Source organism: Mastacembelus armatus, chromosome 11 (genome assembly GCF_900324485.2).
Source record: "Mastacembelus armatus chromosome 11, fMasArm1.2, whole genome shotgun sequence".
Classification (NCBI taxonomy): domain Eukaryota; kingdom Metazoa; phylum Chordata; class Actinopteri; order Synbranchiformes; family Mastacembelidae; genus Mastacembelus; species Mastacembelus armatus.
The window spans coordinates 21,481,567-21,499,035 of record NC_046643.1 but is presented as its reverse complement, the minus strand read 5'-3'; the positions used below and the strand labels follow the sequence as shown (position 1 = coordinate 21,499,035).

At 41.7% G+C, this 17,469-nt stretch overlaps 2 protein-coding genes across 4 annotated transcripts in view; both read right to left on the bottom strand.

The window, feature by feature from the left end:
- Positions 1-1,168: 1,168 nt before the first annotated feature.
- Positions 1,169-17,469, bottom strand: part of LOC113126791 (low affinity immunoglobulin epsilon Fc receptor-like) — a 37,130-nt gene continuing 20,829 nt past the window's right edge. Inside the window, exons 8-9 of the mRNA XM_026300936.2 lie at positions 2,839-2,957; positions 1,169-1,799 (exon numbers count right to left, since the gene is read on the bottom strand). Of these exons, the coding sequence (XP_026156721.2) occupies positions 1,667-1,799; positions 2,839-2,957 (252 nt within the window). The 3' untranslated portion in view covers positions 1,169-1,666. The remainder of the gene's footprint in view (positions 1,800-2,838; positions 2,958-17,469) is intronic.
- Positions 10,424-16,480, bottom strand: LOC113126785 (CD209 antigen-like protein E). 3 transcript variants are annotated; one of them, XM_026300920.2, is made up of 6 exons: positions 16,031-16,480; positions 15,380-15,496; positions 14,746-14,871; positions 14,149-14,291; positions 13,230-13,348; positions 10,424-10,823 (listed from the first exon to the last, which is right to left on the bottom strand). In XM_026300920.2, the coding sequence occupies exons 1-6, from the start codon at positions 16,332-16,334 to the stop codon at positions 10,703-10,705; spliced, it is 930 nt and encodes a 309-aa protein (XP_026156705.1). In that variant the 5' UTR covers positions 16,335-16,480; the 3' UTR covers positions 10,424-10,702. The 3 variants fall into 3 exon arrangements, with proteins under 3 accessions (XP_026156705.1, XP_026156706.1, XP_026156707.1); XM_026300921.1 differs by having other exon boundaries at positions 14,746-14,856; positions 16,031-16,436; XM_026300922.1 differs by lacking the exons at positions 10,424-10,823; positions 13,230-13,348; positions 14,149-14,291 and adding an exon at positions 14,304-14,645 and having other exon boundaries at positions 14,746-14,856; positions 16,031-16,429.

Here is a 17,469-nt window from a genome sequence, read left to right as displayed (position 1 = left end):
TCACAATCCTAAGTCTTTAAAGCCTGATCCAGTCTGCATTGTAAAAACCTGCAGGTCCAGATCAAAGTGAGCCCTATGTTTTAAAAGCAGCAAGTGTGATTGCTGATCCCATTCCCTTTATTTTCAACCTTAGCCTTTGTAATGGGTCAATTCCTAGTTCTTGGAAGCTGGCCTATGTCCTCCCGCTACTAAAAGGTGGAGACCCCAGTGTTTTGGATAACTGTCGGTCTCTTTCTAGACCCTCTGTTGTTGGTAAAGTGTTTCAATCCCATAGGTTCTCTCTATATAGCAATAAATCTAGTGTTTATCTAAAGCATTTGACACTGTAGATCATGGTCTCCTCCTTCAAAGTCTACAACATATAGGTTTAAGTAGTAATGTTTTAAACTGGTTTTTAAATTATTTAACCCGAAGACACCAGTGTGTCCATAGAAAACTGCACATCTGATGATGCATTTGGTGAAGACCCACATTGTCACTTTTTCAGCACCTTGGAAAGTTACAAGACCTGCCATTCTCCATCTAGCCACTAGATGTCCTCAGATTCCCCTCACTTGCAGACACACCTGTCCCACTTCCCTCATGGACCAGCAGCCAGACTACATCTGTGCAGCCTATTATTTGTTTTGCAGGACTTTGATCATTGTGAGGACATTTTTCTGAAAAATGAGCCTGAAGTCCGTGAGACTGGCTAGTTTTTGGAAGCAAGGCTCCTCCCTGACCTGTATCTACACCCAAACATGTCAGGTTGACTTGATGTCAATTCAGGACCATGTCAGAATTCCTGCCCATTATGTTTTGTCCACCTCTTTCTCTGCATTCACCCACATTCTCACTTCTTCAGCACCTTGGAAAGTTACAAGACCTGCCATTCTCCATCCAGCCACTAGATGTCTCTGGATATCCATCCATGATGCCATCTTGAATAAACTTTGTCTGTGCCTCCTGTCAGCTGGACCCTGTGCTCACCAGCACACCTGCTCCTCATATCCTGATCACTCTCCGCAGTAAATATACTGCTCTGGTTTCACTTTTATACCACAGACTTCCAGCTCAGAACGAAGCAGAAACACGACAGAGGCCTTTTTCCAGCTGCACAGACACTGCTGCATCATCCTGTTTGTTTGTTTGTATTTTCACAAAGAATTCCCCAGACACACTGATGATATTAGACAATGCATTTGGTGAAGAAGCCTTTAATAGTTTGTTGGTTCTTTACAGTATTTTCTAATGTGGTTAATGTGACACATGTTTAGATGAAGAAAAGATCCTGGTCCAGGTAAAACGAAGCAGATACTAACTCCAGGTGTATCAGAGAAAATGAAGAAGACACTTTGAGCAGTTTGAGCAGCAACAGACTCATGAATGAAGCAAGTAAAGCAAAGTAAAGACAAGCTGCAGTTCACTTTTATTCTAACCCTTCTGTGGGACGACAGAGTCAGTGAGTGCACATGTAGTTGTTGTGTGGACGACTTCCAGCCCCACTGCTCTGTCTGCACCATAGAGCACAGAGGGACAATGTCTATGGAATCCAGATGGTTGAACATGTGAACTAATGGAAGATGACTCTGAGGCTCATGCAGAGCTTTTCATAGTTTGGTGTCTTTGATCTGATTGGACAAACAGCTTCATCCCAACAGTCCACAGCCCTCTGTCATCAGCACGACTAGGAAATCTTTTTCTCACAGATCCAGGTCTTTTTACTATCATAATAGTAACTTTGAGTCCATGTTCCTTGTTGGTCACAACATGATCCATAGTGCCCGCTTGTGGGTTTTCCATGTCCTGTTGCCCAGAACCTGTGGACAAATAAAATATAGTTTTAAACTGGGCTGAAACTCCTGATTATTTTCATATTCACATAAACTGGAATCTCACTTTGAATATTTCAGATATTTTCCATTATTTTTAGGGGATTTTCAGACACCTCAAACACAAAGGATTATGGGTATGAGTCTGGTCCCAGATGTGTTATGAAAACTGGATCCAGGACTTAGACATGGCATCCATTCATTCCAAAGAAAGTTACTCTGCTCATACTCCACAGATCTTTTCTCTGGTCCTGGTCTGACTCCTGGTTTTTTAGCTCCCTGCACATGCTCAGTAGGGTTTCTCTGAAACAGCTTTAAAGGTTTGACCAATTTTAAATCTTGATACTTGAAAAATTAATGACAGAGAAGTAATAATGGAGCTGGTGCAGTTTGAGGTGTTCAGTCAACAGTTGGACTCACATCAGTTTTCAATGTTCGTCTATGAGGAAAAGACTTTGTGGGTTGCAGGGATTTTAGTTGCAGTACCTCAGTTTGCCAGCAGGACAAACTGGTTGTAAAGCTGCTCTCTTAATCCATCCCTGGGACTAATGGTCATATTCAGCTTTTCCCTTCATATGTTCTTCCCTTTCTAAAGAGCAGAGAAGAGGCAGGTCGTCCTTCATGCTGAGCTAAAGTTAAAGGACCTGCAGTCACATTTGTTTGACTTGTGAAGTTGAGAAGCAGTTTGTTCTTTTCTGTCTGAGGATACAGAGCAGCACACACGTTCAATAAGCTGAACTGTGACCAGGGCTTTGAAGACTTTCTGAATCCTGACTCTTTCAAACTGAGTCCTTGTTACTGGACCTCATCACAGACTGCAGATGAACAGAGCTCAAGTCCAGCTCTTCATTCAAACACTGTTTTCTTTTCACGTTCTTTCATTGGATTCAACATCTGCAGATTGTTCCAAAGCAACACTGAGAAAATCCTTTGAACATGTGTTGCTGTCCTGCCTTTAACACACGGTTCTGTTAGTTTCCAACAATGACTTTGATGGCACTGAAATAGAAACAAAACACTGGCTCACGTTTCTGTCAGCGCTGATCCGTCCACCCATTTCCATTTCCAGGTAGATGTCCATCCTTCCTGTACAGTCCATAGACCGATCCAGGACTGTCCCTTCACATTCAGCTTTGTGACAAATTCCTAATAGTTGACAAGAGACAATAATTATTTCTCCATTCATAATTCAGTATTTCTGTTGTAGTAAAATCGTCCTGTGAGTCTGTCTGAAGGAAAAACTAAATCTGCTGCAACTTTTCTTTTCCTCCATGGAGCATAAATCAGAAACAGCCAAAGAACTGATGAAGATCAGCTCCTCTCATAGACCGACCGTTGTCAAATAAGGCAAATAAATCCATCAGGGTCCAGACAGGAGGCAGGTCCCAGACTGGCAGCAGGTCAGAAACACAAGGAACAGATCACTGTCAGTTACATCAGAGATCACACACACAGTAACAAACATACTCACTTGCTCCTCTTTGCTGTTTATCGACACCAGATCAGCTCCTTTGTCCTGACAGTCTGACCTACTTTCAGACCATGTTTTCTCTTCACTGGATTCAAAGTAACAGCTGCATCCAAATCTCATCCATCCTTCAGGACACCACTTCCCTTAATGTGAGACAAGTGTTTTAAAGCCAGTTCATGTCATTGAGTGTCAGACTGATAAGACTTGTACTTTCACTGTGTAGGTTCAGATCTTTCTGTCTCCACTTTTCACTTTCAGGTTCTTTACTCTGTAAATACGACGTCACTCTCATTTGAAGTGATTACCTCCAACACAAATATCCACATAGCAAAACTGTTCAACTACATTAGACAGTTAGAATTCAAAGTGACTCTTCAGTGATATCATAGAAACTGGTTTAATTCTGATATTTGATCATAGTTTTTAAACTTTTCTCACCTTCAGTTTTGTCCTTCAGCTTCTTCACTTCTTCCTGTAACTGACTGTTGTCGGCTGCCATGTCTTAAGAAAATCAGCAGCAGATAAAACATGAAAATGTTGATGCAGAGTGAAGTTGGATCATGTGTTTTATGGTATTTGCCTGTTAGTTCAAAAAAATCTTATCTGCAGTTTTTTTCTCCAACAGTGAGTAGCTGCTGCTCAGGTTGGTGTTTTCTAATTTCACTGAAACATCTGATGAGAAAAACACCAGAAGCAACAGACGACATCAAATCATTCTGCTTTATAAAGACATAGCTGAGTTACTTCCTGTGTTTTATTGACCATCACAGTCACAGCTTTAATCTAGAGTTCAGTTATTTGTTGTGCCGACTGTTCCTGAACCTGCCGTGTGTTGAGCTCACTCAGGGCGTCGTCACTAGACAGGAAGTGACTCTGCGGTGGCTGAAATACCAAGTAAGACCAGGACCCAAACAAAAACCTGTAGTTTGAATGTGGAAAACCAAAACAGTGAAGACAGTGGAATAAAAGTCCTCACAGCGTATGATGATGGCAGCCAGAATCAGCAGATACAGCACTCCCAGAGCCCCTGTCCAAACTCTGAACCTGCTTCTCTCTGTCTCTCTTGTGTCCTCTGGGACTCCTCTGATATATTTCACCCTCACATCTGACACAGACTGAATGTCTGCAGACATGTTGAGGGACAAAGAGCTAAAAAGCACCTGAAGCTGTTTTGGACCAGTCTTCACTGTCTGTTTCTGTCTGAGTCAGGCAGCTTTCAACAGGGCATGACGGAAGTAGCAGCAGGTCCACCCACAGCCACAGATACTTGAAGCACTTTGTTCCTGTTTCCTGAAAACCTTCATTTGTGTGTTATAAGTTGAATTACTGGACTATATGATCCATGCAATGGAGTTGGAAAAACCTTTTCAATAAAGTGAGAAACTCAAGTCCTGCTGAAAAGGTTGTTTGTTGCAGAGATACAAGTTGTGTTACTCTGCAGCAGCACTGTGCAGCACTTTGCTGAATGTCCACACACTATTAATAGAGACACAGAGAAACAAAGAGCTGAGCAGTTTCTGACACAGGAAATGTGACGTGTGATCTGTGCAGGTATTGAGGTTTAGACTTGGTGAGAATCTAACACCTTGAAAAACAAAGGTCCAATGTGGTTTGTCAGTGTTGTCACTGAAGCAAAAAGCCACATTAGAGAATATAAAATAATTATCCACTTTATCTGAAACTCAGTGAACTGCTAAACCTGTTTTCATCATGAATTCATCTTGTGTCCAGCTGCAGCCGCTGCTGATTCCCCACTACCTGTTGGTGTCATTCACCTGTCCTGGACGAGTGCTGCAGGAAGTCGCTCAGACCCACAGGACGCTCACAGTCCTGCTGCTGTCACTCTCTGCACATGCTTCCTGTAAAAGACCCAGCTCAAGATGGCGCCAAGTCAGTCCGTTGTTTGTGTGTCAGTGCCTGATGTCTGAGTTTTTGTGTTTTTATGGGCGACATTTCACATCATTTCCACATGAATGTGTGTTACTTCTCAAGAACAACGTCCTCCAGTTAATTTGAGGATTTTAGATGATGCATTTGATCAGGTGTTTTCAGATTACTAGAGCACTGTAAACCCAGACTGCTGAGGCCTAGGCCTGCTCGGGATCCACTTGTTGGACTGCAGTAACCAGGGGAGAAAAAGGATCTCTGCTTATCATCTCACTGTTTTCTGCTTCATCTGCACTCGGTGAGCCACCTGCTGTATTTTCCTGCTATATTTCCAGCCTAAACAAGGAATCAACAAACAATGTGTCCAGTGTGGTGGCTTTGTTTACTCTACCTGTCAGGTGGTTTCATGCTGACAACAGCAGTGAATCATGGACTGGACTATGACACAATGGTCCCTCCTCTCTGGATTGCCCCATACTCTGTTACGATACCATACTCTGATGTCGCTCCTTTTTCTCACTGGATCACTACTGGGCTTTCTACTGGATTGAAAGGGGGTCTTCTAAAAACAGTCTTAAAATTGGACTGTTCAACACTCGGTCACTCTCCTGCACGGGCGTCTAATTCATGATCTCATGGACGATCAGAAGTTCGACTTTTTTCTTTTGGTCGAGACTTTGCAACACCAAAATGACTTAATTGAACTCAATCAAGCATGTCCAGCAGGGTTTGTTTACATCTCACTGCCCTGAACTTCCGGATGCGGGGGAGGTCTCGCGATACTCTACAACGCGACTTTCAGGGCATCTCCACTAACCCTGTCTCCATATACATCATTTGAATCATGTGTTTTACAAATCAGCGGATCACCAAAATACTGTAGCACATTTTTATCCAAATTCTCTGCATTTTTAACCTCTCTCTGTACACTCTGTCCTAACGTTATCTTACTTGGTGATTTTAACATTCATGTGGATGACACTCTAAATGGGCTCTCAAAGGACTTTATGTCATGCCTTGATGGCTTTCGTTTACAACAATTTGTAAATTTTACGATTCTCTCAAAAGGCCCCACCTTCTGACTGTGTTTCATCTGAGTTGCCTATATCAGACCATAAATTAATCTCATTCACTGTTAATGTTCCACTATACAAATCTCCTCAGCAGCGCTCAATTTCCTTTAGGAACATAAAAAACATCAACCCTTTCACTTTGTCTATTGCAATCAATAATCTTCCATACAGTGATCATCTATCCACCCCTGGTGACCTGGTATCTTACTACAACTCTGAACTACAGACCCTCCTGGACGTTATTGCACCTCTAAAATCCTGAACTGTCCTTTATTCACTCTGCACCCTGGTTTACTCCAGAGCTTCATCAGCTCAAATCCAGAGGCCCTGGAGCACTTATACAAAATAACTGGACTTACTGTACACAGAGAAATGTACAGTGAGCATGTGCTCCTCTATAAAAACACATTGACTTCAGCTAAATCTGCTCACTACAATAATCTGCTTGCATCTGATGAAGGGAACAAAAAAGTCTTGTTTTCCACTGTGAACAGTTTTCTGAAACCATCTGACACACTGACCACCCCACCTGTATTGCACTGCTCAGTGTGGTGCTTTTATGTCCTTTTAATACCAAAATCACTAAATGTCATAAACAGCTAACTTATTCATCAAATAACCCACGCAGCTCGCCTCACAGTCTATCTGTTGACCAGTCTTGTACTCTTTTCTCCTCTTTTAAACTCACCACCGAATCTGAAATTTCAGAATTCATTAATAAATCTAAATCTTCCACGTCAGCTCGATCCTCTTCTACCCAGCTGGTTAAAGCCTGTACGCCCTCACTCTCCTCTCTCATAACTCGAATTATTCACTCCTCTCTATCTTCCGGCATTGTTCCTTCATCCCTCAAAACAGCTGCAATTACTCCGATTCTTAAAAAACCTGGTGCTGATACTAATGATCGCAATCATTTCCGTCCACTTTCAAATCTTCCTTTCATTTCTAAAATATTGGAAAAGGTAGTTTCAATGCAGGTTCACACTCACCTCAGTGACAATAACCTTTTTGAATCATTTCAGTCTGGATTCCGTTCTAAACATTGTACGGAAACTGCTCTGGTGAAAGTTACCAACGACCGTTGATGTCTGCTGATGCCGGACTATTAACAATCCTTGTCCTGCTAGATTTGAGCGCAGCCTTTGACACTATTTCTCACTCAATTTTATTAAACCGTTTAGCTACAATTGGCATCACTGACCTACCTCTCACCTGGTTCACTTCATACCTCTCTGATCGTACCCAGTTTGTGCAATTAAAAAAATTCCACACTCAGCCTTTCCCAGTCAGCTGTGGTGTTCCCCAAGGCTCTGTCCTTGATCCCCTTGTGTTCCTCATTTATCTTCTCCCTCTTGGTCTTATCTTCAGAAAATTCAGTATACGTTTCCATTGTTATGCAGATGATACACAACTTTACATCTCCACAAAGCCTGACTCTGCTCTTCCACGCCCGTCTCACCAGCTGCTTAAACGAAATAAACACTTGGTTTTCCTGCAACTTAACAGCGATAAGACAGAGGTTCTCCTCATAAGATCCAAATCCACCTTATCCAAGTCCAACAATTTCTCACTCTGCATCGATGGTTTTTCAATTTCTCCCTCTCCTCAGGTTAAAAACCTAGGGGTTATCCTTGATGGCACTCTGTCATTCGAGGCCCATATAAACAATATCTGCAGATTGTTACCTCCAGCTACACAACATATCTCGTCTTTGCCCAATCCTCACCCCACACACTGCTGCCACTCTTATACATGCTCTGGTCACCTCCCGTATTGATTACTTCAGTTCTCTTCTAACTGGCCTACCACAAAAACTCCTACATAAACTCCAACTTATTCAGGACTTTGCTGCCCGTACAGTAACCCAAATTCCTTCAGTGCATCACTTTACCCCCACCCTCCAACAACTTCACTGGCTCCCTATCAAATACCGTATAGAGTTTAAAATAGTTCTCCTCACATTTAAAGCACTTCATAATGTCGCTCCCCCTTACTTAACGGAGCTCATTCAGTTCTACACTCCCTCACGCATCATCATCAAGGCTTCTAGTTACACCCGCTTCCCGCTTGACCACCATGGGTTCTAGAGCCTTGAGCCGTACTGCTCCACGTCTCTGGAATTGTCTCCCATAAATAATCCGTAACATAGATTCTCCAATTAAACTCACATCTCACCTTAAGATGCATTTATTCAGACCCGCTTATCCTACATGATGTAAGGCTGCAGTCAAATCTCCACTCAAGTTATTTGTCTTCAAGTATTTTTAATTATGACTGTGTTTTTTCTTTCATTAATATTGTTCAGTGTTATTTTTATAAAGTTATTTTGTTTTATCTTTCATCTGGAAGGCGACCTTGGGTGACCAGAAAGGCACCTATATAAATACAACACTTCACGCACTCGTCACTTTTCTGTTTATACATAGTATTTATTTTATTTTATTTTTATTCTTTATTCTTCTTTCTAGTTTATTATAAAACTATGTACATACTCCTGTATATATGCTTGCTCCAGACACCAAGACAAATTCCTAGTATTGTAAAGTGTTCTTTGCTGTACCTGGCAATAAAACCGTTTCTGATTCTGATTCTGACAGCATTGAACTGTACCTTGGTGGACTCGTTCACTAAACCAGAGTGTTTTGAAATGTTAGTGATGAAGTTAAACCTTGCTAACGGCACCGAGCTCACAGTAATAGGATGTTATCATCCACCTTCGGCATCACGTGAAGCCGTCACTGTTTTCGGACATTCTACATAAACTGTCAGACACTGAGTTGGTTCTGTTGGGTGACTTAAACTGGGACTGGCTATCTGCAACTTGGTTAAACCCTGAGCATTTGGACAAGTCCACTTTGCTTGATGTTATTCTTAGGAACTTTCCACACAAATATGCTGCCGCCTGGGTACTTTGTGACGATGTTAGTGATCATTGTGCAATTGCTTGTGTTAGAACCTGTAGGCTTCCTAAAACTAAACTTAGATATATTTTTAAACAAAATTCTCAGCGTTTTAATGAGCAGGCTTTCATGCATGATGTTTCTAACAGTGATTTGCCCCTCGTCCTTAATATGGTGGATTTTGACTTAGCATGGAAGTTTGTTAAAACCACCTTTCAGATTTTAATAAATAAGCCTCCACCCCTGAGAAGATTTAGAGTCAGTGGGTTTAATGACTGATTCACCCACATTGTCACTACTTCAGCACCTTGGAAAGTTACAAGACCTGCCATTCTCCGTCCAGCCACTAGAGGTCCTCAGATTCCCTTCACCTACAGACACACCTGTCCCACTTCCCTCATGGCCCAGCAGCCAGACCACATCTGTCCAGCCCATTATTTGTCTGGGAGGACTTTCTGAGGACAGTTTTTTATGAATTAAGATTGTGGAGTCCTGGTGACGAGTTAGTTTTTGGATGCAGGGCTCCTTCCTGACCTGTATCTACCCCCCCCAAACATGTCACGTTAACTTGATGTCAATTAAGGACCATGTCAGAATTCCTGCCCATTATGTTTTGTTCCACCTCTTTCTCTGCATTCAACCACATTCTCACTTCTTCAGCACCTTGAAAAAGTTACAAGACCTGCCATTCTCCATCCAGCCACTAGATGTCTCTGGATATCCATCTCTGATGCCATCTTGAATAAACTTTGTCTGTGCCTCCTGTCAGCTGACCCTCTGCTCACCAGCACACCTGGTCCTCATCCCCTGATCACTCTCCCCAGTAACTATACTGCTCTGGTTTCACTTTTATACCATAGACTTCCAGCTGTTCCTGTCTCTTCCTGGTTTCCCTGTGTGTCCTGGCTCTGGATTACTCAGCTGTTCTGGACTCTGGTTGTTGTCTTAGTAGAAACATGACAGAGGCCTTTTTCCAGCTGCACAGACACTGCTCCATCATCCTGACCACATGTTTGTATTTTCACAAAGAATTCCCCAGACACACTGATGATATTAGACAATGCATTTGGTGAAGAAGCCTTTAATGGTTTGTTGGTTCTTTACAGTATTTTCTAATGTGGTTAATGTGACACATGTTTAGATGAAGAAAAGATCCTGGTCCAGGTAAAACAAAGCAGATACTAACTCCAGGTGTATCAGAGAAAATGAAGAAGACACTTTGAGCAGTTTGAGCAGCAACAGACTCATGAATAAAGCAAGTAAAGCAAAGTAAAGACAAGCTGCAGTTCACTTTTATTCTAACCCTTCTGTGGGACGACAGAGTCAGTGAGTGCACATGTAGTTGTTGTGTGGACGACTTCCAGCCCCACTGCTCTGTCTGCACCATAGAGCACAGAGGGACAATGTCTATGGAATCCAGATGGTTGAACATGTGAACTAATGGAAGATGACTCTGAGGCTCATGCAGAGCTTTTCATAGTTTGGTGTCTTTGGTCTGATTGGACAAACAGCTTCATCCCAACAGTCCACAGCCCTCTGTCATCAGCACAACCAGGAAATCTATATCTCACAGATCCAGGTCTTTTTATTTTCATAATATCCTTTAGTCCATTTTCCTTGTTGGTCACAACATGATGCAAAGGACCAGGCTGTGGGATTTCCATGTCCTGTTGCCCAGAACCTGTGGACAAATAAAATATAGTTTTAAACTGGGCTGAAACTCCTGATTATTTTCATATTCACATAAACTTGAATCTCACTTTGAATATTTCAGATATTTTCCATCATTTTTAGGGGATTTGCAGACACCTCAAACACACAGGATTATGGGTATGAGTCTGGTCCCAGATGTGTCATGAAAACTGGATCCAGGACTTATTGGGCTATTCCACTAGCAGTACTCGGCTCGATTTGAACTTACTCTGTTTTTTGGTTTTCCATTAGAGGACAGTACCTGCTAGCAGGTACTATTTTTAGTACCTCCTCGACAAGGTTCCAAGCAAGCTGAGTCAATACTAAAATGTGACGTCAACAGACTGGAGGCCACATCACTAGAAGAATCATGGGTGCTACTTCAGACTGCATCTGACACGAGAATCAAAAACACAGCATTTTGAAGTCGGCAACAGTGACTGGTTTTCCTTTTGTTTAGCAAGACAAATATCCAGCGCCTCTCCAAAACAACACCGTGGCCTTATGAGGAGGTGTTGATGTTTCAGTTCGCGCCACTGTGGTACGATGGCCCCGCCCACATTGAGGTGGTACTCAATAGTAATGGAAAATGATCTAAACCAAGTTGAGTCGAGTCAAGTAGAACAGAGGAGTGCTAAAACTGTGCCATGGAAAATGGGCAATACACATGGCATCAATTCATTCCATGTACATGGCAAAATGTTCATCAAGTATGTTGAATCGATCTATAAAGAAAGAAATCACATAAAGGGAAATGTGGGCTATGGGCAGTACACTCTGGCTCTCATACTCATCTACCCAACGCTATACAAACAAATAATCGAACGCAGAAAACCTTAGTAGGGCTGAGCTCCATCTGTAGCCACAGCTTCTTGCTGTGCCCATAATACCAGTGGGCACATCTGTAGCTGCAGCTGGCTGTGTGCGGCCTCTAACAGGCAGAGCGCCCAAATGCAAATAGCAGATGGATTCTTTTACATTAAGGGATTTGTAATAGGTCAAGGTGGGACTGGCCTCAAAACATAAACATTTTTACTTATTCCATGGCTGTGTATGAAGTACAAACTTTACTAATGTTATCTTTGTGTTTTTATTAAAGCCTTTACTTTACTTTGAAATCGTGCGTTTCCATCTTTTATATTTTGCTATGAGAGACAACATAACTAGCCACAGTTTGCTAACTGCTTTGTGAGCGTGTGCATAGTTATTATCGATTATCTAACTGTGGTTTTAAACTGATTAATCTGTAGCTACTGCTAACATTAAAACCAAATAGCTGAAGTTGTGGTACAGTAGCATCTCTGGCTGTGACCAAAGCTGACTGTGGCTCCGGCTCTGGCAACGGCTTCAAAACAACATTTAATTTAGGGCCCTCAAGCAACTACAATTGAAAATGTTCTTATACAATAAGTAAAGGAAAACAAATTGCATCAACAATTTATTTCAAAATATTTCCTACATATACTTTACTAATACTTCCCCAATGCATGGAAGTCTGCAGTGGTAATTCCAACCTCGAAAAGTGGTGATCCTTTTTCTGTTTATAATTATAGGCCAGTTAGTGTCCTACCTACACTACGGTCGCAAAGAAACTTAGTTTGGATTCAGAGCTAATATTCCACTGCAATTTGCTTCCTCACAGAAAATATAAAATCATTGATAGATAAGGGTGGTGTTGGTGCTGCTATATTTCTTGAATTTTAAAAGGCTTTTCACACTGTAAATCATAAAGTATTAATAAACGCAGACTGTCAAAATCCATAATCATCAAAAAAACTCGCCTCCATCTGTCCACAGGTGTCCCACAAGGACTATTTTCCTTAAATATAAATGATCATTCTTTAACATGACCAAACATCTTAATTCAAATGACGACAGTAGATGATACGACAATACAAACATATGGCAGCAATATCACACAGGGTTGTGAGGAACTTACACAGTTTATGGACCATTTTACAACATGGTTAAACCAGTGTTGCTTACAACTTAATGTAGCCAAAACAGTAGGTACAGATAGATAAGACCCTGTATTCAGTAGCCATGTTCTTCAATATCAAACAGTCCCAGTGTAGAACAGGTTGTCTTGGTGTCAGGGGAGAGGCCACAAGTTGTGCCTGAATATAAAATACCTTGGAGTTTTGATAGACTTAAAATTAACCTTTAAATCACAGGTGAAGAAATTTTGTATTAGTCAAATCAAGTACAGTTTAATCACCTGGTCACATGTAAACTCTTCTACATCAAAACCATTAGAGGCTCTAAACAAGCAAAACCACTTGACAGAAAACCATTGTGTTATCACCACTGCTCCTTCACTCAGTCTGTAAGAATAAGAAATGCTTCATATCAGCACATAAATTTAAAATTGAAAAAAGAAACAAAACACACTCACATTTCTCTCAGCTGAGATTTGTCCATCCATTTCCAATCCCAGGTAGATGTCTGCTGACTGTATAGGGTCCGTAGACCGATCCAGAACTGTCCTGTCACATTCAGCTTTGTGACAAATTCCTAATAGTTGACAAGAGACAATAATTATTTCTCCATTCATAATTCAGTATTTCTGTTGTAGTAAAATCGTCCTGTGAGTCTGTCTGAAGGAAAAACTAAATCTGCTGCAACTTTTCTTTTCCTCCATGGAGCATAAATCAGAAACAGCCAAAGAACTGATGAAGATCAGCTCCTCTCATAGACCGACCGTTGTCACAGTAAAACCAAAGTTAACATGTCATTTTATCAGAATGTGTTTTTCAAACCAACACACACATTTGGAGGGTTTTTGAGATATTGAGAATGAATTGAATAATGAAATATTTCCCTTACATGAACTTTTGTCTCTAAATTCTATGAACCATTAGAGCTCAGTTCATGCAGAATCAGTCAGACCTCCTGTTTTTGTCACTTTAACCAAGACTTTTCTGTTTTACTGCAAATGTGCAGTGACCTAAACCAACTCCAAATCCAAAAATACCAATCCAGGCCTTAAAATCTCCAGTATGTGAAATAATAATATCCATGGCCTTAAAATCAGCTTCCATGATAGTTGATGTAGAAAAGCAGCAGTGACGTGGACCCAAATGCCTGTACAGTCCACACAGGCAGAGCAGGTTGAATTCCAGGCCCTTTACTAGAATCACTAGTCAGTGAACAGGTTTCCAGTTGTGCAGCCTGAAAGCTGTTTAACCAGGCAAATAAATCCATCAGGGTCCAGACAGGAGGCAGGTCCCAGACTGGCAGCAGGTCAGAAACACAAGGAACAGATCACTGGCAGTTACATCAGAGATCACACACACAGTAACAAACACACTCACCTGCTCCTCTTTGCTGTTTATTGTCACCAGATCAGCTCCTTTGTCCCGACAGTCTGACCAGCTGTTAGGCCACGTTTTCTCTTCACTGGATTTAAAGTAACAGCTGCATCCAAATCTCGTCCATCCTTCAGGACACCACGTCCCTTAATGTGAGACAAGTGTTTTAAAGCCAGTTCATGTCATTCAGTGTCAGACTGATAAGACTTGTACTTTCACTGTGTAGGTTCAGATCTTTCTGTCTCCACTTTTCACTTTCAGATTCTTTACTCTGTAAATACGACGTCACTCTCATTTGAAGTGATTACCTCCAACACAAATATCCACACAGCAAAACTGTTCAACTACATTAGACAGAATTCAAAGTGACTCTTCAGTGATATCATAGAAACTGGTTTAATTCTGATATTCGATCATAGTTTTTAAACTTTTCTCTCCTACAGTTTTGTCCTTCAGCTTCTTCACTTCTTCCTGTAACTGACTGTTGTTGGCTGCCATGTCTTAAGAAAATCAGCAGCAGATAAAACATGAAAATGTTGATGCAGTGTGAAGTTGGATCATGTGTTTTATGGTATTTGCCTGTTTGTTAAAAAATCTTACTGTGAATTTTCTCCTGGAGCTGCTTTAAGTCATTCTGTGACTGATTGTAGCTGCTGCTCAGGTTGTTGATTCTGATCTTCAGCTGCTCGTTTTCTAATTTCACTGAAACATCTGATGAGAAAAACACCAGAAGAAATAGACGACATCAAATCATTCTGGTTTTTATCTTAAGTTCAGCCAAAGGTCAGATGAGCTTTCAGCGGTCTGCGTTTGTCCTGGTGTCACATATTGGTGTCCTCCTGGGACTCAACACAAGCAACAAACAAAACATACCACCAGGACCAAAGGTCCCACCTAATAAAGGTCTGACTTATGAGGTTTGAGCTTCAGAATGCATTTTTACACAGGAGAACGACGGTGGATTGTGTGTCTGTTTCTTACAGTGGAGTTGTGTTGTGAAGGGATCACTTCACAGGCAGTTTGGAGAGGAGGACTGATCACAGCCACCAATGACTCTTTGCCTGGACATATGTCAGTATTATATGAAGACAGACTCAAATCAGGGCAGCAGGGCAGTGATGTTGGGGGGAAAGTGTCATCACTCTGCTTCACAGACCAACAGTCTCTGTTTGGCATCATGTGAACTTGTTTAGTGTTTGCTGCTAATGAGTTGAGCGGTCGTGTTGAATCTTACAGCGTATGGACAGGGAGATGATCCCAACCATCATCAGAAGGCACAGCACTCCCAGACACACTGCAGCTCCTCTCAGAGGTTTTCTTTGGACTGGAGGATGGTTCTGACTGTGTGGTCCTGCACAGGCAAAGCACACAGAGCGAGTTTAACCAAACACAGCTACACTTATTACCCATCATCCTCTGCTTCTACCGTTAGACCTCACACTCTAGCATCATTGGTTAGATCTGTGGCTGTGGTGGCGTCTTGTCAACAGCCTGTCAGCAGCGTCACTGATGTGACAAACTATTTTAACACCTTTGTTAAACCACTGATCTGACAGTTTCAGTTATGATGAACCACTGAATTTTCCACCTGACACCCTTGAATTAAAATAGTCTTCAGTCTGTCTTAGCTCTACGGATGTGGTCATTGTGCACCTCCCACTACTTCCTGCCTTGTGGTTGCTCTTTGTGCTCAGTGTAAAAGTGTCTTTCCCAGAGTTGAAACAACATCAATTTGATAAAAGCAGCAACAGAAGACGTGAAAAGCTGTGGTACTGTACATTTTGTCAGCAGCTTGTTAACAGAACATCATCCGACTGACTTTAGGAAAGACTTCATACTGCACATGTCGCTGTATAGAAACTAACATACTTAGATACTCACTTACCTCCTTCCTCAGACCGAAAACCAGTGGGATCATCTCTGATATTGTCTGCATTCTTGTAGATCTGCACCTCCCTTTTGTTGTGTCTCACCTTCCGTGAAACATCTGGTTTGGCATTTTTGTTTGAGGACATCTTCAGAGGACTGAGACAGCTGATCAGTAGATAAACTTCACTTTCTGTTCCCACACTGTGTTGACTGGCTGCTATACTGCAGTAAAACCTGTGTACTAGTATAGTAAACTCTGTTAAACTGTGTAAATCCAGATGCTGCTGTTGGGTTTCTTGCTCCGTGTGATTTAAGAACATTCAGGAAGTAGCAGCAAGAACAGTATCGCTCACACCCCACCCCTTTACTTTCTTATGCCAGGAAGCTGCATCGTCCAGTCTTTGCATTGATGAAACTATTTAGACAAACTATAAAAACCATGTGAATCTAAAACTTTGGGAAACTGAAACTATTTTCTAAGTTTTTCAAAACAGCAAGAGTTTGGAAATCCAACATGCATGTGTTGGTAAAAGACGTGAGCACACACCCACACAGAGCAGGTTATCAGGAAATGTTTTTCTCAGCAGCAGAGCAGTGTAGTGTCTGCAGGTCAGTGCAGCGAGGAGCCAACACTGTTCACTGGACAAACTAAACACAAATCTGATCAAAATCATCCTGATTCCAACTTTCCTGTTGACATGGACATGGATCTGATGAGAATCCATTTTCTTTGAGCTTCATGTTTATTGTTGATTTTATTTGTCATCACTTGTCTGTTTTCAGTGAAGAGGGCAGTACAGATTGATATGAGCATTCTGGTGCCCCCATGTGGTTGAGCTGTTTGAAGTTTTCTGTCCTGAGCTGTACTGAGCCAAGTCAGTGGCTTCAACCACTTTGACCTTACACCTTTTATATATGAACCACAGTCCACATTCAGGAACAGTATGATCCATGCAATGGAGTTGGAAAAACCTTTTCAATAAAGTGAGAAACTCAAGTCCTGCTGAAAAGGTTGTTTGTTGCAGAGATACAAGTTGTGTTACTCTGCAGCAGCACTGTGCAGCACTTTGCTGAATGTCCACACACTATTAATAGAGACACAGAGAAACAAAGAGCTGAGCAGTTTCTGACACAGGAAATGTGACGTGTGATCTGTGCAGGTATTGAGGTTTAGACTTGGTGAGAATCTAACACCTTGAAACACAAATGTCCAATGTGGTTTGTCAGTGTTAACACTGAAGCAAAAAGCCACATTAGAGAATATAAAATAATTGTTATCCACTTTATCTGAAACTCAGTGAACTGCTAAACCTGTTTTCATCATGAATTCATCTTGTGTCCAGCTGCAGCCACTGCTGATTCCCCACTACCTGTTGGTGTCCTTCACCTGTCCTGGACGAGTGCTGCAGGAAGTCGCTCAGACCCACAGGACGCTCACAGTCCTGCTGCTGTCAC